The following is a 22,830-nucleotide window of genomic DNA, read 5'->3' on the forward strand; positions in this document are numbered from 1 at the left end:
CTACGTGGTATTGCGGCGACCCAATTGAGACGACATGTCGTCCCTATTACCTTTAGGGGCGACAATCTTGACTATTTGCGACGCATGTTGTTGTCCCTAAAGGTGCATTTTCTTGTTGTGAAAGAAGAGAGCTTGAAAATCTTGTATGTTTGAAGCCAAAGTTTTCAATTTTGATAGAGAAACTCCAGTTTGAGTTTTTAGAATTCTTCTTAGACTTCAATTGTAGGTAACTTATCTATGTATCTTGTTTAGTTGCATAAAATAAATAACTTTGGATCCTATCAGTTTTTGATGTTTTTTTAATTTGTTTCCGGTTTTATTTACCTAACTCAAGAATATTCTCTTAAATTTCAATGAAATGCGGACCTAATTGCTTTCTTTTGGTTTTAGAAAAATAATATAAACATTAAGTTTTTTTATTAGTTTTCATTATTATATTCATTTTGTATGAAACAAATATTTAAGAACAACGATTTTTTAGTTTTCATTACAAAGAAAAAAAAACTAGGACAAAAAACAAATTCGTAGAAAAATAAAAATAAACTGTTAAGACAGCTGAAACATGTCAGACTGTCAGTTGAGTTCTTGAGAAACAAATCCAGGCGCATAAACCTGGAAGATGATATGAATGGGGCGTCAATAACATCTCACTTACATTTTTATCCGTACAATTTTTTACATCAAAAATTAACTCCATCATAATTACTATAATGGCACCGCCAAAATCAGATGTTTTGTAGCCATTCATCTTAAGAAACAAATGCTCGAACATGATTTGGCCACAAACTTTTGGGTATAAAGAAGTGTTATATGTTGAATTCCATATTACAAAATTAAAAGAAAATTTATGAATCTCCGTTATCAGTAATCGTATCATACCTCGCATCCTGCCAGAAGGGAGATTAATAAGTAGAGTATGTTGTGGTTCCTCTAGAGGTCTCTACTCATATGAACCACAGGGTCGCCGCGTCCTGTATCATCTTGACCAGCTTCTTCCCTGGTAGGAAAGCGAGGTTTCGTATTTACCCCACTGTACCCCTCTTTCTCAGGAACTCCACGAAGGAGTCTGACGTATCCTTGCTCTCCCCAATCTGTTCCCCAAGAGTTCTTCGCTATCCAGTATTTGGTTCCATCAGGATCCGTATCGTATCCAACAAGTACAACTGCATGCCCAGTTTTCGTTCCAGTGGGTGCGGTCATAACTCCCTGTTAATCATATATATTAATTAATTTCGTTCAATTATTAATTAATTAATCTATCTTTTAATTATGGTAAACAGATGAATAATATTTTGTATTCGGTTTGAGTTACCTCTTTATACAACATAAAAGGTTCTTCACATTCAATTGAAGCTTGTACAGGCTGGTTCGCAACTGATGCCATAAGAGCCGGCTCAGAATTAAATGGCACCCGCTCATATCCATGAATTTCTACCGCAACATCCTGCTCCTGTTATTCATTCAAAAAGTTGAGATGAGATGATGATGATGATGATGATGATGATGATACATGCATGTACCAACAAGTTTTGATTTGCGACATGCATGCATTACTCAAACTAACCTTTTTAACGTTGCAAGTCTCAGCCACAGGCTTGTAAGGATAGTTCTTGGCTGTTGTTAGACCTTTATTGTTTGCAACGTACAAGAAGGCATCGTGCATTTTCCCTCCCTCACATCCGCCACAATTACAACAGTCGAGAATTTCTTTAGGTGATAATTCTATTAGTTGCTTTGTTCTGATCGCGTGTAACGATGCAATTGTATCTGCTGTTGCAAACGCATAGCAACTTCCTGCATGCATGTGTAATAGTATATAATTACAAATACAAATACAAATATATCCTCTTTATAGAAAGCAAAAACGTACGTGTTACCACTTACCACATCCTCCTTGATTCACGACAGGGGTGACGACACCTTGGGCTCTCCAGTCAATAGCCGGTGGGACATCAGTGAAATTACGATACTTGAAAGGATGCGGCCACTCCGCCTCGCTGACGACAGACTTCATTCCTGGCCGGATCTTTGGAGAAGCCTTCAATCCAGTATACTTGCTCTGAAACTCGGCCTTAGTCATCCCTGCAAACTTGTTCATCTGTAACTTATATGGCTTCTTTGCCTTATTTGTCGAGTGAACAATGTCCAGGTTAGCCTTGAACGCTTCGTACTGCTTCTTTTTGTCTTTGTCGCGCATACCCTGCATATTGTGGTGGCTCCTCCACCTTTCAAACATAGCCGACTTTCCCTCCTCTGTCTCAACCTCTTTGTCATCATATGTGAAACCCTCAACAATCCCCCCTATACACCAAATCAATGTAAGTGAAACCAAAATTAACTTGCTGATCTCCATTTCGATCTTGCTGCTAGCTGCTCTTCTTGGATTCTAAATTTATTGTGAACGATGACGATGGAGAACTGACATTCTAGGAAAAAATTGAGTGGATGCCCGTGAAACAATCTCAATCAACAATAATAATTGTCATGATCCAATCATACACGCGTACTCCCGGACCCCATGAAATTAGCTATTGGATACTTGGTCAGATCCAAATATAAATATAAAGGGTATATATTTCCACTTTTAACTTTTTATAGTTCCACTGACATTTATATCTATTGGTATTTATATCCTTGTATTACTTAGGGTTACAGGAGAGAGAAAAAGCTCCACTTTTTTTTGTTTAAAAACGTGCGTTACTCCCTCTTCTTTCACACAGTCACACACATAGATTTCTACTCTATTATCATTCCAATCTCTGCAATAACATTCTTTTCCCTTATCCTCTTAATCGATAAAACAACAATAACAAGAAAAACTCTCAAATCGATCATCCCTCCCTTCACGATTTGAATATGATCTGGGTTTATTTTAATCCACGGAAAACCCAGATTAATTTTCTTCAAACTCCAAAGTAGTAGGGCAACTATGTTACAGGTCATCAATCCGTGTTAGCGAGTAGTATCTATGAGTAGTATCTATATATGTTTCTTATTCCTTTGTATTGTACACTTCTTCAATCAATGAAAATGAGATTTCTCTCTTTCAATCAGTTCATATCAATCTGACATGGTATCAGATTAATTGTGTTCGATCCATCTTCTTCTTCTTTCAAATTCTTACTCCGTTTTCTGCAATTATGCCTCAATCAACGAATTCTCATCCCTCATCAAGTAATTCTTCTCAAATTACTGATAATTCGAGTCCTTATCATCTTGGATCTGGAGATAATCCAAATTTCATTCTTTAAATCTCAAACAACAACAGCAACAAAAAGGAAAAAGCACCCAAGGTCAAAAGCTTCATTAAACCTAAGTGTTCATGAGGGAACCAAATAGAAATCTGAGAAGCCGTCTTTAGAGATTAGAGCATCAGAAATTTGCCAAAAAATTGACACCACAGCAGCACCTGTGATAAAAAAGAGAAAACGACAAGAACAAGTATTGCAATCTCCCAATATCCACTCAATGTTGAATGATTTGAGGTTTGCCATTAGGATAAAGAATCAACCCACAATTGTAGAATGTAGAAAAGATCAGTATAACTCCAAAATAGCCACAAGAAAAAATGAGCGCTTCGTCACTCATTAGCATTTGATTGTGGGCTTGATATGTAGTTTAGTCCTTATGGTCGGTCAACCCAAATGATTTAGGAAAACTAAAGAAGGATTACTCAGAAATGGTTCTTAAAATGAGAGAGAGAGAGAGAGAGAGAGAGAGAGAGAGAGAGAGAGAGAGAGAGAGAGAGAGAGAGAGAGAGAGAGAGAGAGAGAGGACGCTGATACACATCACGAGCCCAACAAGACAGCTAATACCAACGGAAGCCCAACAGTCAACAAGCATGAATGGCCCAAGAGGGAAAGGAATATTCCAGCACGACTCCAAGACTGATTCAACGGCTTGCTCTCCACTTTGCTTAGAACCATGAATAAAGACCGGGTCCATCACCAGTTAGATTAGTTGCATTATTCTAGGACTCCACGTTTAATTGCATGCATGTTTTTCATTCATAGGGAATAAGTAGTGTCATGAGTTTTTCTTTAAATTGTAACAGAAGTGGAGGAGAAATATATTGAGAAAATTGTTCCAAAAAGTTTCCGTTATTCCTTGCTTAATTCTGGAGATTGGCCCTCTCGAAGTGGCTGCTATCAATTGGTGCTTTCATCTTCGTTCTCATGGCTCCCAAGAAAGACTCCACGTCCACCTCCTCACCAGAAGATTCTCCCCAAAACCTGCATGATCAACTCCAAGCTCTTATACAAATCTCCAATGCTAACGCCACCAAACTTGACCAACTGGTTACCATCCTATCCACCGACCACCAACATCGGCCACCACCCTCAACACCCCCACCAGTCACACCACCACCACCGCACCAACAGCCTCGACAGCCAAAAATCTCATTACCCAACTTCGAAGGTACCAACCTCCTTGACTGGATATTTCAAGCCAACAACTACTTCCAGTATTACTCCATCCCCGAAATTCAACGTGTCACTCTCACTGTGTTCTACTGCACTGGCGAAGCACTTAGTTGGTACAAGCATCTCGCCAACAACCGACTACTTGGCAATTGGAGGGACATTTCCCACGCCTTGGAACTCCGTTTCGGCCCCTCCACTTACGAAAATCATCAGGCCACCTTGTTCAAACTCCGCCAGACGACCACCGTCTCCGCCTTCCAAGCCGAATTTGAAAAGACGAGCAACTGTGTCACGGGCCTTAGCACCGAAGCACTCCTCAACTGTTTTCTTTCCGGATTGTGCGCGAATATCCAGAATGAAATGGCGATCCTTCATCCAACCACACTTCGCAGGCGTATGGTCTCGCCAAATTGGTAGAGGACAAACTACATGCACTTAAAGAAAATTTCGATTTAACTACAGAAAAATTTCGTAGCAAAAAACTGAAATTCCATAGTTAAACCTAAATAACTACCGAAGTTGCTACGAAATTTGCCAATGAGATTCCATAGTAAGATTTCTTGTAGCAAAATGTTTAACTACGGAATTATAGTTCCATAGCAATTTTGCTACGGCCGTTGCTACGACGTCTATCCGTAGCATTTCAACTACAACACACCTCCATCACAATTCCGTAACAATGAATTTTGTAGCAAATTCCGTATCTATTTTGTTCCGTAGCAAATTCTATAGCCATTTGGTCCATAGCAAATTCTGTAGCTATTTGTTATGTAGCAAATTCCATAGCCATTCGTTCCGTAACAAATTTCGTAGACATTCGTTCCGTAGCAGATTCCGTAGCCATTTGGTCAGTAGCAAATTCTATAGCTATTTGTTACGTAGCAAATTCCGTAGCCATTAGTTTCATAGCAATTTTTTCAATAACAATAAGTTCAGGTGCAAATTTAGTATGACAAAAATATTCAACAAAATCCAATATTCCAATTATAATATTCATAAAAATATATGAGAATGTAGTAAATATAAATTTAACTAGAAAGGGTTCCCCCATGTTGCAGGGGTTGGAAACCTTCGATATTTACAATATGTTATCTATTTTATTTATTTTCTTTTTCTATGAAAGCAATTTAGGTGAAAAATAAATCGACATAAAGAAGTATTATCCAATTTACAAAGAATTATCACTCATGTGTACATTTAGTTCAGACTTGATCTGTAGCAACACATTTGCGAGTCTAGAATCAATAGGTACGTGATGCAAGTGGATGAGTTCCATTGAAGCAATCTGTGAAAATGATCCTGCAGAAAGAAAGAAATAAAAAAAGTATTAACCAATTGTAGATTGAAGTGATAGAATAAAACTAATGATAAGGCCTATTATTTGGTCTATTTATTATTATTTATCATTTTAATAAACAATCTAATATAATATATCATTTTTTTGCTTTAATTAAAAAAAATTAACTAACCAAAGCAGTTCATGCTAGTGCCACCAATGCAGAGAGAAAGTTGAAGAACAGGGCTTTAAATACAGTAAACCAGACCTCACTAAGATCCCATAATAACCAATCTGCAACAATTAATTGTTTTATGCTAATTAATTCATTAAATTAGATTTAGTAAAAAGTTGTTCACTTTTTATACCTCTTGAGGACACTCATATGCAAGAAGAAAATTTGTTTTTGACGGCCCACTAACAGATCCGTATAAAATAAAAACACTTCCTAAAGCCATTCCATCTGTGGAAATATGCTGCATTTTTTTGTTAGCTCACGGATTAATATTTATTTGAATTTAATAAAAAATAAATGGTTAATAAATTAGAAGCAATACAATAACATCAGAGAGAACAGATTAAGCACATACAACAATATGACGGAATGAAATAAGAAGCTCATACAACTACAAAGATTTATGGATTTGGGTTAGAAGTGGAAACATAAGATCAATCATCATAATTGCATATTTTAAAATTTTCCCAATAAACTCAAAAGAAAATTCAAGAACAAAAAATAATGATCCATTTATCCATAACAGATGTAGTAGTGAGAACAGAACCTGATCAAATGGCTTAAAGTCACATAAATATCACTTCACACAAATGCTTGGATCGTTTAGTAGTTTGAATACCATATTTTCATATTAATCATTTATAAAATTAAAAATTAGAAGGAAATGTAGACTGAATTAGGATATATGACTATTACTTTTGCAACATATGCCTATAAATCGGATATCTAAGGTTGATTCTTTTGTTTCAGATTTGAATTTATGGGGAAATTAGTCAATAAAAATAATTCAAGCTTCATATCCAGTCTCAAACAATTAAGAAAAATAACCAAAAAAACATACCCTTCTAATGAATTCAAGTAATCGATGACTCTTTCTCTGTTGACCAAGAACGTGTGCACATCCATCTCGATATTCGGGGAAACCCTGCACACATTTCCATTCGAGTTTATAATGAAGATGAGAAATCTGAATTAATAGTACGAGTAACTATAAAAAAATCTGTAAAAAAATGTCATAATGCCATCTCAAAAATAGAAACCAATATATGAAAGGAAGTTTATTATGCGACGCAACATATATTATATCTTCTTTTTTCCCTTTTTTTTAATAAAACTTCATCACTTGGAAAAAGACACAAATACCTTCTTTGAAAGCTGCCTATCAGTGTCCTTTGGAGGCAAAACTTATGCAGGTTTTTCATACACCACCTCCTTTTCTACCTCTGCTTCTTGTTCATGATCATTTTCTTCATCATTGTGATCATCAATTTCATCATCTTCACTTTCACTTTCCTGAAAAATAAAAACTCAACCAATATTAACATTTCAGTTACTAACTCACACACAAAAATGACCAAGATTCGAGAAGATGTTCATACAAGATTTACATTTTGAAGAGAACATTGTTAGTTATGTGACAAATGAAAGATTCTAATTAGGTCAAAGAGTTTCCATTCAGGCACATGAACACAAAAAGGCATTTCTTCAAACAAGTTGTGGGTACAAGCGTACATATCACATCATTTTAAATATACCTCATGGAGTATGAAAATATTAGGATGCCTCATCATCTTCGTTATAGGGATCTCTCTTTTAATCTGGAAGTCAGCTGAGAAAAATGAGAAAATTTGCAAATACAATAAGAAAAAACTACAAAAGCAATATAAGTCAACGTTAACTATATATTTATAGATATTAGGCTATAGCTACTTTCACACAAATCAGGGACAATTTTCTATCAACACATATATGACAGTAGAAAACGTGAAGCGGTAAACAGGTATTACAATAAAATGTATCCAAACATCAGAAACAATGGAAATTCTATAACACCGCGTTTATTTAAATAAATTAATAAATATAAGTCCCAGACTAATTTGTGAAGAATTTTTAAAACTCAAGGGTTAAAAGTGTACATCCGGGACTTGAATTGAAAAGAAGTGAAGGCTTAAGGGTTTAATGGTAATTTATGGGACTTCATTTGAAGATAATAGCCTTGTAATTTGGATAAAAGCCTTGTAATTGTAATTAGCATGAAATAATGAAAATAATAGTAACCACCACCGTAAGGTGTTGGCCGCCGCCGTGAGCCGCCATTGACCACCACTACCCGAGGCGGTAGTGGGTGGTTCCCCACACGCAAACCCTAATGGACCTAGCAAGACCCTAATGGGCTTAAAGATTAATTTTGGGCCTATTGGGCCACATTTGGGTGAGGAACCCTATTTAGGGTTTAGAAAACCCTAATTGTGAGTAATTGGGCCTTAGACTTATTGGACCCACTTTTGGGCTATTGAGATTGGATTGTGTATTAAGCCCAATTTCTCCACATCATTTATCTAGTAGAGTAAAGGACTTAATGGATTAAGTCCTTAATGGGTTAAGTAAGAAACACTTAACCCTAATCTTCATTTTATGTGAAACCCTAGTTTCACTTGGGCTTTGTGTTGGGCCATCCAAGAATAATTAAATGGATTAGAGTAATTAGTTGGGCTTTAGGGTAAGGCCCATATGAAGGATTGGGCCCAATTTGCAAAATTGGGCCATAGATGGGCCATAGTTGGGCCTAGATGGTTTTATGATATTGGGCCCTTAGAATGAGACATGTTGGATTGGACTGAACAATTGGGCCTTAAGGGAAGTCCATGTAGAGGTTTGGGCCCAATTTGGAAAATTGGGCCAAAGGTTGGGCTTTGAGCCATAGTTGGACTTTGGGCCTTTGGATTGGGCCTCGGGACTGAGTCAAGCTAAGTTAAGGGTAAAGTAGTCTTTTACCCCAAGCATGCAATTATGGATATGAGATAGAACCTAATTATTAATTGGGTGTTATTTTGGTGTTGACAGTTCGGGAATCTGTCATCCAACAGCTGGGTTTGAGTCTGCGGGACTTCAACAGCCTGGGATTATGTATGCGGGACTTCAGCAGTATGGGATTGTGTCTACGGGACTTCAGCAGTGTGAGGTGAGTTTCCCTTCAGTAGCAACGGGTCTAAGGCACCAATGTCGGCCCGTTTAGATGTTAGTAGTACCGGACTTCAGTCCGATGCCGGGCGGGGCCCGATGCAGTGATTTAGCTTACCTGTTATATGTTATGTGTCCCGGACTTCGGTCCGATGTCGGGGAAACCCGAGAAGTAGTTATGTATGCTTGATGTCTTTGTGATTCATGCATGTTTATGTTATGTGTTATATGTTCCGGACTTCGGTCCGATGCCGGGTGGGACCCGATGCAGTGGGCGGGGCCAAATTAGTTCGGACTTCGGTCCGATGCCGGGTGGGGCCCGATGCAGTGGGCGAGGCCCAAGTATATTCTGGACTTCGGTCTGATGCCGGGCGGGGCCCGATGCAGTGGGCGGGGCCCAAGTTATTCCAGACTTCGGTCCGATGCCGGGCGGGGCCCGATGCAGTGGGCGAGGCCCAAGTATATTCCGGACTTAGGTCCGATGTCGGGCGGGGCCCGATGCAGTGGGCGGGGCCCAAGTTATTCCGAACTTCGGTCCGATGCCGGGCGGGGCCCAAGTTAGTCCGGACTTCGGTCCGATGCCGGGTGGGGCCCGATGCAGTGGGCAAGGCCCAGTAGTTGCTTTATATGTTATTGTATGGTATGTGATAGTTTGGGGAGACTCACTAAGCTTCGTGCTTACAGTTTTCAGTTTTGGTTTCAGGTACTCAGTATTCAAAAGAGGAGCTCGGGAAGATTGCAGTGCACACACCATTTGTTCAGCCTGGGATGTTTATACTCTGATATATTTGACAGTTGTTATGATATTTTGAGATACATTGTTTATGATTCTTATATGACGTTTGATGAATATGGTTTTATTACAAATTTAAAACGAAATTTTCAGACTGTATTTTTGGGATGTTACAAGTTGGTATGAGAGCTTTGGTTTGAGGGATTCGGGCGCACTCCCGAGTGTGTCTGAACTCAAACTAAGGAACTGGTATAAAGTTTTCAAAAAAAAAAGTTTTAGAAAAGCAAAAAGAAACTTAAAAAGAAAAGAGTTTTAGAACAGCAAAAAGAATTTTTAGAAAGAGAAGAACTTTGAAAAAGGAAAAAGGGTGTGGTGCATGCAATCAGCCGAGCTCAAGTAGGTACTCCCAAATTACCCATACAAGTTTATGTTATGTTTATCAGTTCCAGTTTCAGTAGAACATCATGCTAGAATAGGACTAAGGATCTAGGAGGATGCCTTATGTGCCTGCTATATGTGTTTCAGCTTATGAGAGTTGCATGCTAGTATTGAGTAGACAGCAGTAGGATAGCATGTTTAGGTTATGCCTGATAGTATGAGCTTAACATTGTATGCTAGTACAGTTTCTTGTTATGAGGGTAGAATTGCTTGAGTAGTCTCATGTGTCTGAATGCTGCTTGCTTTGTTCTTTGTGGGACTCGGAGTGATGAGAGTTAGCCATTAGGTGAATACGTCACGTCACATGTGATCAGGGTTGGATAATCTCAGAGTGCTAGATTTGGCCGTATTGCGCAGCTCTTGTTTGAGTCTAACCGTTGTAGGGACGAGTCTTTTACTCGAAGAATTATCTGAGCCTCGCCACATGTGATGGTACTTAGGTGATGGCTAATTGGCATTACAAGGAGGCCTTCAGCAGCTGAGGATTGGTTGGGTGGAGTCAGAGATTTCCCTAGGGCAAGCCTAGGATGAGAGTAGCAGTAGTGGTAACTTGGTGGAGTCGAGGCAGTACTTGAGGAAAGTACGGATAGATGTGGAAGGTAGTATGGGTCCGTACTACTGAAAGCAGAGGATCCGTACTCGAATCAAGGAAGGCTGAGATAAGACCAGGGAACTTGTAGTGTGTGAGATCCCTCGAGTTTGGATGAGTATTGTGATGTTAATGAGCGTATGTTGTCGAGTATAGTGGCGCTACGTGATAGACCAGATGGTAGTTTTGGTGTCGACGAGGGATCAGGCTCGGACTCTAGAGCCGGGCAGATTGATGATCAGATGAGGGAGTTCATTCCATCTGAGAATTACAGGCAGTATCATTGACCAGACTCCTGTGATCCTCAGTGTGGTCAAGGATGGAATTATAGAGATTTGTGATGAGAGGCCGAGTGCATTTTGTACTAAGATAACAGTCATGATAGAGACCCGTACGTTGATGTTTCGGGAATTCAGAGTTTGTGAGGCTTCAAATTTTCATGGGGGTTAGGGACCCCATTGTTAGCAGCAGATGGTTGGCAGATGTCGCCAACACTTTTGTACCAGACATTGTCTCGAAAGGAGACAAGATCTGGCTTACTTCCTGTCTCCTGGGGGATAGAGCACGATATTGATAGGAAGAGGTTGGCAGTGAGTTGAGTGATGACGTGGTTGATTCTATGTCATGAGATGACTTCCAGACCAGATTCTGGGCAGAGTGTGCCCAGGCGATTGAGGCGCGGCAGTTGGCGCAAGAGTTGTTAGATCTCCACTAGACGACTGAGACTGTGGCAGAGGTCACTGCCAAGTCCCGGGAAAGAGCTTATATGGTACCACAATATGCAGCAGATGAGGAAACGAAGAAGGTAAGTTATCAGACCATACCACAGAATGATAGCAAGTAGATCGGGAGTACCTCGGGGTGTGAGACCCTGGATAATATGACTTCTAGAGCTCGAGAGCGGGATATTGACTTAGAGCACACTGGGAAGAGGGAACCAGATCAGTTGCTTATAGTGAGGGGTCTCGGGAGGAGACCGTAGATTTCAGATTAGCTTCTGAGAGGCCAGCGGGGTCAGATTCGGTGCAACACTTGCGGGAAACTACACAAGGGAGTCTTTCGTTTCAAGGGTTTGAGTAAGTGTAACCCTGACTTATCCTCCGCTTGTGTCTGAATTGTATTTTTAAGAGATGTCATATGTCAATTGCATGCCGAGAAGCATTAGCGAATTGTGATAGAGCAATTCCCCAGATTACGGAATTGGGAAAGTACAACGTCATCTTGGTTTATTCCAAGATTGAGGAGCAGCACGAGAAGCACCTGAGGGAGGTGCTAGAGACTTTGAGGAGGGAGAGAATTTTCGCAAGGTTCTCCAATTGTGAGTTTTGGTTGCGCGGGGTGCAATTCCTTGAGCACCCTGTCAACCAGAAAGGTGTACTAGTCGATCCGGCCAAGATAGAGGCCGTGATGCAGTGGGAGATTCCGAGGTCTCCAATTGAGATTCGAAACTTCTTGGGTCTAGCGGGTTATTACCGGAGATTTATTCGGATTTTTTTTAGAAGTTGTGTGATCTTTTGGATTAGCTGGTATTGAAAACACTAGCAATGGTAAGCGTGGTTTCTAGCAGATTGGTCATGGGTGGTGAGAAGGATTGGGAATTCTTCCAGTTTTGTGTGCTGTAAGGCATTAGCTGAATCAAAGTGGGGGAGAATCGCCCAAGGATTCAGAAGCGGGAGCAGTTTTGAGACTAGGATAAGTTTTGCATCCTTGTCTGAAAGGAAGACGACCCATGTGGCTGTATGGTTCGAGGAGAGTGTGATATGGAAGTTCGGAAAAACTTGCCAATGATGAGATCGCGTTCTCGGAATGTTTGCTAGCAGGCCTTAGGGAATCCGGTTGGGGATTCCAGTCAGGACATGAGTTCAGCAGAGTGCGGGTCAAGCGCGTGTTCGATCCAGTATAGATAGAGATAAAGTGTTGTAAGTCTGCGGGTGTAGCCGTAGCATTCACTAGCAGCCAGATAGTGATAGAGTGTTGTAAGTCTGCGGGTGTAGCCGTAGCATTCACTAGCAGCCAGATAATGTTAGAGTTTTGTAAGTCTGCGGGTGTAGCTGTAGCATTCACTAGCAGTCAGATAGTGTTAGAGTGTTGTAAGTCTGCGGGTGTAGCCGTAGCATTCACTAGCAGCCAGATAGTGTTAGAGTGTTGTAAGTCTGCGGGTGTAGCCGTAGCATTCACTAGCAGTCAGATAATGTTAGAGTGTTGTAAGTCTGCGGGCGTAGCCGTAGCATTCACTAGCAGCCAGATAGTACTAGAGTGTTGTAAGTCTGCGGGAGTAGCCGTAGCATTCACTAGCAACAGACAGTGATAGAGTATTGTAAGTCTGTGGGTGTAGCCGTAGCATTCACTAGGTTGGTAGATAGCGTGAGTGCATTGTTAGGATGCGGAAAGAATAGTAGTACCCCCCAGTTCGGGTGTAGCAGTGAGAAAATGGAAATCCACGGATTGGATTTCGGAATTTCCTAGACGGATTAGACCTGGTTAAGCCAGTGATAAGATTGTAGAAGCGCCACTACAGAGATGAAAGCAAGGAAGCAGTGGACTGCTTAAGGTCATTTATGACATGAGGCTACCAATGGTCATGTAGCAGTCACTTTTAGCCTTGGGTTTGGTGACGTCAGGATTCGACGTATGGACTCGATCAGTTAGATTAGAAAGTTATTAGAGCCTCAGTGGCATGGTAACTAGTGGCAACTAGTTCTAGAGAAGGAATTTGTTCAGAAGTCGTGTGATGCGACTAAGTGGGAGTCCTTTGGCTCCGCAACCGGGTCGGAACCCGGTACTTCAGATAATTGGCGAATCAGTTGACACCAGGAAGGCCTAGATAGATTTCGGGAAGCAGCCATGTGGCAGCATACTACTTCAGGCAGTTCAGTGTTCGGGCAGTTTCAGCGTTGGGCAATGTTAGTTATTGTGCCCTAAGTTGCAAGTACAGATAGGATAGCTGGTTATAGGGAAGTGACAAGTCACTCACAGCGGAAATAACTGAGCATTGGCCAAGTATAAGGGATCTACAGGGATAATTAGGTTTGTGAACTTGTTTTGTAGTTGGAATTTCGAGCTAGCAGGATGTTGAGGGGTCAATTGAGAGATAAGCAGGTTGGTGTCATCGATAATGATTTAGTATGAGTGGTCTGTCAGGGGATCAGATGATCTCAAGGCAGCCGATATCAGACAGAGTAGATGTAGACTGTTGTGAGGAATCCATTCACCAGTGGAATTTAAGGCTTGGCAAGGTTGGTCCTGGCCACCCTGAAAAGGCTAGGGTGTGCCCAGGATGGTGACCATCTCACTATAGTGGTTGGGTGTATAAGGAATGGTAAGAAATGATTTCAAGGACGAAATCTAATTTAAGTGGGGGAGAGTTGTAACGCCCCGTTTATTTAAATAAATTAATAAATATAAGTCCCAGACTAATTTGTGAAGAATTTTTAAAACTCAAGGGTTAAAAGTGTACATCGAAGACTTGAATTGAAAAGAAGTGAAGGCTTAAGGGTTTAATGGTAATTTATGGGACTTCATTTGAAGAGATTATGGAAGATAGGAGACTGTTTGGTAATTTCCGTACCTAAGTTGTAATGGATTCTAGTATTCAGGGTTTAAATTGTAAATATTGGCTTAGATTTGAAAAGATCCCAAAGGGAGGGACCAGAGTTGTAATTATGGGAAAGATGTTATATGGATCGGGTATAAAACCCTTGTGAAACCCTAACCCTAATGGGAGAGTTCGGCCGCCAAGTGTGGAGTCAGCCGCCCCCTCCCTTCGCTCACTTTTCCGATCAGTCGGGTTAGCCGACGCCGTCATCACTGAGAAGCTCTGTTCCAGCCGCCGCCTCCGTTGCGGACGATGACAAGCTCGACTTCCGGTGCTGCTGTCGTGGTTAGAGGAAGCAACTTCCACCGCCGGGTGCAAGCCTTCCAGTCGCCGTCACCGTTGTGGCGTTTTTCCGATGGGTCGAGCCACCGAGCGTGGCAGCCTCTATCCTCGTGCGAGGGCAGTCAATGGCGTGACTGCTGGGTTTACGTGCGTCGTCGTTCCTTCGACCTCCCTTCGCCACCGATGCCGCTGCCACTATTTCCTTTGAAGATATGTATTGCCGGTTTGTGGGTGCTGCTTGCTGGTGCGTCGCTGCGTGGTTGGGAGCAAAAAAGGAAACCACCGCCACCACCGTGAGGTGGTGGCTGCCTTCGTGAAGCAGTTGTAGCCCCACCACTGCCATCCGAGAACGTTGCTGTCGCCGCCGTGGGCCACCAAGGGGTGTCTGGAGTTGCTTTGCGACCTCATAGCGGGTGTGTGTGTGTGTGTGCATGTAATCTTGTTTGTGTGTGTTAGTCTAGCCGGAAAAGCAAGAAAGGCCACCGCCACCACGAGCCACCGCCGGCCACCATGGCATGGCTGTGTGTGTGTATTAGTTAGTGTGTGTATTTTGGATAAAAGCCTTGTAATTGTAATTAGCATGAAATAATGAAAATAATAGTAACCACCACCGTAAGGTGGTGGCCGCCGCCGTGAGCCGCCATTGACCACCACTACCCGAGGCGGTAGTGGGTGGTGCCCCACACGCAAACCCTAATGGACCTAGCAAGACCCTAATGGGCTTAAAGATTAATTTTGGGCCTATTGGGCCACATTTGGGTGAGGAACCCTATTTAGGGTTTAGAAAACCCTAATTGTGAGTAATTGGGCCTTAGACTTATTGGACCCACTTTTGGGCTATTGAGATTGGATTGTGTATTAAGCCCAATTTCTCCATATCACTTATCTAGTAGAGTAAAGGACTTAATGGATTAAGTCCTTAATGGGTTAAGTAAGAAACACTTAACCCTAATCTTCATTTTATGTGAAACCCTAGTTTCACTTGGGCTTTGTGTTAGGCCATGCAAGAATAATCAAATGGACTAGAGTAATTAGTTGGGCTTTAGGGTAAGGCCCATATGAAGGATTGGGCCCAATTTGCAAAATTGGGCCATAGATGGGCCATAGTTGGGCCTAGATGGTTTTATGATATTGGGCCCTTAGAATGAGACATGTTGGATTGGACTGAACAATTGGGCCTTAAGGGAAGTCCATGTAGAGGTTTGGGCCCAATTTGGAAAATTGGGCCAAAGGTTGGGCTTTGAGCCATAGTTGGACTTTGGGCCTTTGGATTGGGCCTTGGGACTGAGTCAAGCTAAGTTAAGGGTAAAGTAGTCTTTTACCCCAAGCATGGAATTATGGATATGAGATAGAACCCAATTATTAATTGGGTGTTATTTTGGTGTTGACAGTTCGGGAATCTGTCATCCAGCAGCTGGGGTTGAGTCTGCGGGACTTCAACAGCCTGGGATTATGTCTGCGGGACTTCAGCAGTATGAGATTGTGTCTACGGGACTTCAGCAGTGTGAGGTGAGTTTCCCTTCAGTAGGAACGAGTCTAAGGCACCAATGCCGGCCCGTTTAGATGTTAGTAGTACCGGACTTCGGTCCGATGTCGGGCGGGGCCCGATGCAGTAATTTAGCTTACCTGTTATATGTTATGTGTCCCGGACTTCGGTCCGATGTCGGGGAAACCCGAGAAGTAGTTATGTATGCTTGATGTCTTTGTGATTCATGCATGTTTATGTTATGTGTTATATGTTCCGGACTTCGGTCCGATGCCGGGCGGGGCCCGATGCAGTGGGCGGGGCCCAAATTAGTCCGAACTTCGGTCCGATGCCGGGTAGGGCCCGATGCAGTGGGCGAGGCCCAAGTATATTCTGAACTTCGGTCCGATGCCGGGCGGGGCCCGATGCAGTGGGCGGGGTCCAAGTTATTCCGGACTTCGGTCCGATGCAGTGGGCGGGGCCCAAATTAGTCCGGACTTCGGTCCGATGCCGGGCGAGGCCCGATGCAGTGGTTGAGGCCCAAGTATATTCCAGACTTAGGTCCAATGCCCGGCGGGGCCCAAGTTATTCTGGACTTCGGTCCGATGCCGGGCGGGGCCCAAGTTAGTCGGGACTTCGGTCCGATGTCGGGCGGGGCCCGATGCAGTGGGCAAGGCCCAGTAGTTGCTTTATATGTTATTGTATGGTATGTGATAGTTTGGGGAGACTCACTAAGCTTCATGCTTACAGTTTTCAGTTTTGGTTTCAGGTACTCAGTATTCAAAAGAGGAGCTCGGGAAGATTGCAGTGCACACACCATTTGTTCAGCCTGGGATGTTTATACTCTGATATATTTGACAGTTGTTATGATATTTTGAGATACATTGTTTATGATTCTTATATGACGTTTGATGAATATGGTTTTATTACTAATTTAAAACGAAATTTTCAGACTGTATTTTTGGGATGTTACAAATTCGCCTAGTGAGATGTGATAAGTAACATAAATGTAGCAAAAATCATACCACAATTGGAACATGAGTTAGTAACATGACCAAAAAAACTCGTTCCAAGCAGCGAGATTAAAAATTGAAAATGTAAAAGAGATGATAATGATATCATCTACATGTAATTTGCAATATACATACATGGATAGTTTAATCACAAGGAATTCTAGAAAGTGAATAAAACGCACTTACATTTTAGACGATTGAATGTTTCGTCAAAGTCTTCCACCATCCAAAAAATGTCGATGAAGTCTTCGCCACATTTTCGAAAAGACAAATTCATGTTAAAAATTTAGTAAAGAAATTGAATCAGCGAACCTGGAAAGAAACTGAATCAACAAACCTAGAATTTAGGGTTCACAGACAAAATTAAAGCAATTTATGATTCTCTAATTTCGTTCTCCAGGCGGACGTGCAATCGACGCATAGAATTATTGTAATAAAGAAATTGAATCGGCAAACCTGGAAAGAAACTTAATCAGCAAAGCTGGAATTTAGGGTTCAGAGACAAAGCTGATACGATTGATGCTTCTCTCCTTTCGCAAGTGGGATGAAAGAGACGGAAGATGAATTTGAGAGAAACTGGTATTGATTAAAAATAAGGTGGTGTTCTTCTTGGGAAGATAGACAACGTTAATCAGAAGAATCGTTGACGCAAATGAAGAACAACAAACGTGTGTCCCCATTGACCCCGCTTAACAGCCCAACACGGATGGACGATAACGTAGACAAAAGGAAAAACAACGATTTAGGGAAAAAGGGAGGTCAAAATAGTCAAAGTAAATGATAAAATATTGGTGGCTAATGTGGAATGAGCAAGAATTCTACTATACATAACCACCATGCTCATTAATAGAGTATATGAATAGAGTATATGAATAGGTTATAGAAATTTCTATATTTACTACGGAAAAATATTCTATAGCTACTTGACTACGAAATATTATGTAGTAAAATACCAACAGATTTTAATTTCGTAGTTATTTTGCAAATTTGAAAACAAGTTTTATACACAAATATCTACGATCAAGCTTTTTGTAACAAGTTATATAGTAGATTAGCTACAAAATTTTATTTTGTAACAAATTTCATAACAAAATAGCTACGGATTTCACTTCCGTAGCCATCTAGCTACCTATTTTGGATTGTGTAGCTAATGATGTAGCCAACTAGCTACATATATGGATTTCGTAACAAGTTTCGTAACGAACTAGCTACGGCCAAAAACTCCGTAGTATATATCGTAGTAAAATAGCTACAAATTTTGGTTTCGTAGCAACTTTCAGTAGTGATTCGGGATTTAGCTACGAAAATGCAACTTTGTAGCTATTTTCGTAGCAAAATAGCTACAAGTAGCCAGTCTGTAGCATATTCCGTCGTAGAGTAACTACAAATTTTGATTCCATAGTAACTTTTCGTAGGTTTTCAAGATTTAGCTACACATTGCAATTCCATAGCCATTTCCGTAGCAAAATAGCTACGATAAACCATTACGTAGCGTATTTCATAGCAGAATAGCTATGGATTTTGATTTTGTAGCAACTTTCCGTAGCTATTTAGGATTTTTCTTGTAGTGATGGTAATAAAACTCGATACCCATACCCGCGGAACTATAGCTCTACTCCAAATTCATCACCACACCAAACTCCAAACACATCATTCTCCACACCAAGTAATCACACTACCACAAACGCCATCCTTCCCACTCCACCTGCAAACAAAACACTTCCCTTCAACCGTTTGTCACCTGAAGCTTTACAGAAAAGGTGAGCTGAAGGTTTATGTTTTTTCTGCCCTGACAAATACTCCCCCGGTCACAAATGTAACCCACCCCAGTTCTTGTTAGTGGTTGATAATGAAGATCACAACGACACCGACCACCAACTCTCACCGACACTATGGAAACATCGCCGACACCAGAGGCACCATAATTCTTTGCACTCTCCACAGCAGCTTTTTTTGGACTTACATCCCCACAGACACTTCGAATAACCGGCTACATCCAAGGGCAACTGGTTACGGTTCTAATGGAGTGTTGCAGCACTCACAATATCATACAGCCTCGGATTGCATCCAGCTTTCATCTGCCCCACTCCGTCATTCCAGAATTCTCGGTTATGGTGGAAAACAGCGACCACATAAGATGCGAAGGGCTGTGTCCTGACCTGAACGTACAATTGGGCCACCATCCATTCAAGATTCCATTCTTTCTATTACCAGTGGAGGGCGCTGACTTGATATTGGGCTTAGCCTGGCTTAGCACTTTGGGCCCCATACTAGCAGATTTCTCTGTACGACATATCACTTTCAACATTGGTCCAAAATCAATCACGTTGACTGGCGAGCCCTTATCAACTCCAGTATCCCCAGCGAATCTCAAAACCCTACTCCACAAACAAAGTGTCGCTTCTTTACACGCCCTTTATTTCCTATTTGAGCCTACAACATGCCAATCACTAGAGCAAAAACACCCAAATGCCACCATCAGCCAACTCCTCCAAACATACTCCACCATCTTCGATACACCTAATAACCTTCCCCCGTCACGTTCCCAAGACCATCACATCCCTACCCAACCCAATGCAACTCCGATCAATGTTAAGCCGTATCGATATCCCCATTACCAGAAGCAACTCATGAGCACACTTATCTCAGAGATGTTGGAGGAGGGCATAATCAAACCAAGTCAGAGCCTGTATTCATCCCCAGTCTTACTCGTAAAAAAGAAAGACAGCACATGGCGGTTCTGTGTCGACTACCGAGCTCTCAATGCCATCACAATCAAAGATTGATTTCCTATCCCAACTGTAGATGGATTACTTGATGAGTTACATGGGGCGTCTATTTTTTCCAAAATCGATCTTCGGGCAGGTTACCATCAAATTCGTGTAGCACCTGTGGACACCCACAAAACAACTTTCGTACGGTGGACGGTCATTACGAGTTTCTCGTAATGCCTTTCGGCCTCTCTAACGCAGCTTCGACATTCCAAGCCACAATGAATGATCTTTTTCGCACGGTGTTACGAGATTTTGCTTTGGTTTTTTTTGACGATATCTTGGTATACAGTAACTCTACCGCACAACATTACGTACACCTCCAACACGTCCTTCATACCCTATACCAAAACCAATTCCATGCCAAAAGCTCCAAGTGCACATTCAGGGTCCACACCATTGACTATTTAGGCCACGTGATTTCAGCCCAAGGTGTCACCGCTGATCCAGAAAAAATATCGGCAATCCTAGCATGGCTGCCTCCTACAAGCTTCACCACACTACGTGGGTTTCTTGGACTCACCGGATACTACTGCCGGTTTGTCAAACACTATGCCTAGATTGCTTCTCCAATGACTGATGTTTTACGAAAAAGCAGTTTGAGTGGTCACTAGCAGCGCATCAATCATTTGACGATCTCAAAACAGCCATGGAGTCGATCACCACCCTCACCCTTCCTAATTTTGTAGCTGCATTCGATGTCACGACGGACGACGCTTCAAACGTCGCTATTGGCGCAGTCTTGTCCCAAAATGATCGGCCTATTGCCTTCTATAGCAAAAAGATGTGCCCACGCATGCAAGCCGTGTCAACCTACGTAAGAGAGCTTTATGCTATCACCGAAGCGGTCAAAAAATGGAGACAATACTTACGGGGGCGTCGTTTTCGTATATATACAGATCAAAAGAGCTTAAAACATCTCCTTTCCCAAGTCGTGCAAACACCTGAACAATATAAATGGGCTACCAAACTGTTGGGATACGACTTCAAGATCATTTATAAACCCGAGAAAGAAAATACAGTGGCCGATGCCCTTAGCCGCATCGAGATGCCAACCTTGCTCGCCATCTCTACAGTTAACCCCACTTGGGTACAGAAGCTACGAACCTTTTACACCACACCAGACGGGAAGCAATTGGTCGCCAAACTGTTACAGAAAGAGGATAATAACACCTTCCAGATGCGAGATGGCCTACTGTACCACTACAATAAAATGTTCATTCCAGAGGGATCTGCTGTTCGACACCGTTTGCTGGAAGAATACCACACCTACACCCTAGGAGGTCACTCGGGAATCAAACCAACCATGAATCGCCTTGCAGCCACCTTCTAGTGGCCCCACCTCAAAGAAGATGTACACTCGTTCATCCGCCAATGCAAGGTATGTCAAGAAACTAAATACCCCACACACAAACCCTGTGGGTTGCTTTAACCTATACCTATACCATCCGACGTGTGGAGTAACATCTCGATGGACTTTGTGACCTACCTGCCGCCATCGAATGGAAAAACTGCAGTGTGGGTAATAAGGGATCGTTTCACCAAATGTGCCCATTTTATTGGCCTTCCATCAAAGTTCATGGCAGTATCCTTGGCAACTCTCTTCTTACAAACCATCTACCGACTTCATGGCCTTCCAAAGAGCATCATATCAGATCGGGACCCAAACTTTTTAAGTTGTTTCTGGAAAGAACTATTCAAATAATTGGGAATTCGTCTTTATTACTCAACCGCCTACCACCCTCAAAGTGATGGCCAAACCGAGGTAGTAAATCGTTGCCTTTAAAATTACATTCGCTCATTTGCAAGTGACGAACCACATTCATGGAATAACTTTTTATACCTCGCGGAATATTACTACAACACCTCACACCATTCCACAATTGATATGTCACCATTCCAAGCATTATACGGACAGCCAATTCCAGACCTTCACCGCTGCACTCCGGGGAGTTCCACAACAGCTTCCATCGACGCATCGCTAACCGGGCTCAACCGACTAAGGGCTTTACTGAAACAGAACCTCAAAAGATCTCAACAACGCATGGCCACTCTAGCAAACAGCCATCGGTTGGACAAAGAATTCAAGGTCGGTGATCGCGTTTACCTACGCTTGAGAGATTATCGACAGCATACAGTTCAATCTGTTGGAAAATTAATTTCATTAATTTCCAAAAATGGATTTTCTCCATTTTTTAGCACAAATTTAATACTCTAAATATAATCAAAACGAATTATTGATTATATATTTGTGTTCTCCTCCGTGATATCTACGTTTCGATATATCACATGTCCAAAACGGATTAAAAATGAATGATAAATTGCTTGTCAAAGTAAGGCAATTGAAGAGAAGATAAATGAGTCAAGTGGGTTTTTAAAACTCATCCCACATTGGTGGAAGAAGGAAAAGAAAATTGGTTTATAACTACAAAGACTAGCTACCTTTGTAAGACTAATTAGAACCAAGGCTCTCTCTTGCGCGCGCACGCAAGGGGGGTGCAAATGCGAGCCAAATTGGCTTCGGGCCACTGAACTTGTGTGCGAGCGCGCGTCCTGCGGACACGAATGCACTACCGGTCGACCAGAAAAGTTCAAGGACCTTTTTTGCATTTTATTTGTTTTTGGATAACTGTTACAAAACCAAATTAAGAGCTATTAATCATAGATTTCAGCTTTGATTCTGTGATTAATTTTCTTATTTAATTGTGACAGTTACGATTTCGTTTTAATGACATCGGTTACATTGGATAGTATATATACAATCCCTATGTGACTGGTTAAAGACCGAATGAAACGAAATCAATCTCTTCCTCTCTTACGCTTCTACTTCGTCTTTACTCTCTTGCTGCAACCAAGGTATAATCCGGGCCAAGTGAGGGTTCGGGTAATCTAGAAGAATTGCTTTCTGCTGTTGTATCTTGGGAAACAAACACCCATATAGGGCGAATTTGTTTTAAGGAAACTGTGTTAAACACGGGCCTCAGTCAAGAAATTTTGCTTTTGTTCTTTCGTACAATTTTGGGTTATAGTTTCCTAACAGTCTTAAAA

General features: G+C 41.7%; 1 protein-coding gene and 1 long non-coding RNA gene across 3 annotated transcripts; both read right to left on the reverse strand.

The window, feature by feature from the left end:
- Positions 1-503: 503 nt before the first annotated feature.
- LOC145162916 (vignain-like) lies at positions 504-2,415 on the reverse strand. 2 transcript variants are annotated; one of them, XR_013739430.1, is made up of 5 exons: positions 1,885-2,415; positions 1,565-1,794; positions 1,313-1,450; positions 880-1,206; positions 504-612 (listed from the first exon to the last, which is right to left on the reverse strand). XR_013739430.1 is itself a non-coding variant. In XM_079081895.1 (4 exons), exons 1-4 carry the CDS (start codon positions 2,351-2,353, stop codon positions 931-933), a joined length of 1,113 nt encoding a protein of 370 aa, XP_078938021.1. In that variant the 5' UTR covers positions 2,354-2,415; the 3' UTR covers positions 775-930. The 2 variants fall into 2 exon arrangements, 1 of the variants encoding a protein (XP_078938021.1); XM_079081895.1 differs by lacking the exon at positions 504-612 and having other exon boundaries at positions 775-1,206.
- A 3,195-nt stretch (positions 2,416-5,610) lies between these two features.
- On the reverse strand, positions 5,611-17,288 carry LOC145162917 (uncharacterized). Its single transcript, XR_013739431.1, has 7 exons — positions 17,198-17,288; positions 7,471-7,544; positions 7,079-7,228; positions 6,777-6,860; positions 6,069-6,176; positions 5,894-5,994; positions 5,611-5,723 (listed from the first exon to the last, which is right to left on the reverse strand). It is a non-coding gene; the product is annotated as an uncharacterized LOC145162917 (long non-coding RNA).
- Positions 17,289-22,830: the final 5,542 nt, after the last annotated feature.

This window comes from Lactuca virosa, chromosome 3 (genome assembly GCF_052849685.1).
Source record: "Lactuca virosa cultivar CGN04683 chromosome 3, Lactuca_virosa_CGN04683_v6, whole genome shotgun sequence".
NCBI classification, from domain to species: domain Eukaryota; kingdom Viridiplantae; phylum Streptophyta; class Magnoliopsida; order Asterales; family Asteraceae; genus Lactuca; species Lactuca virosa.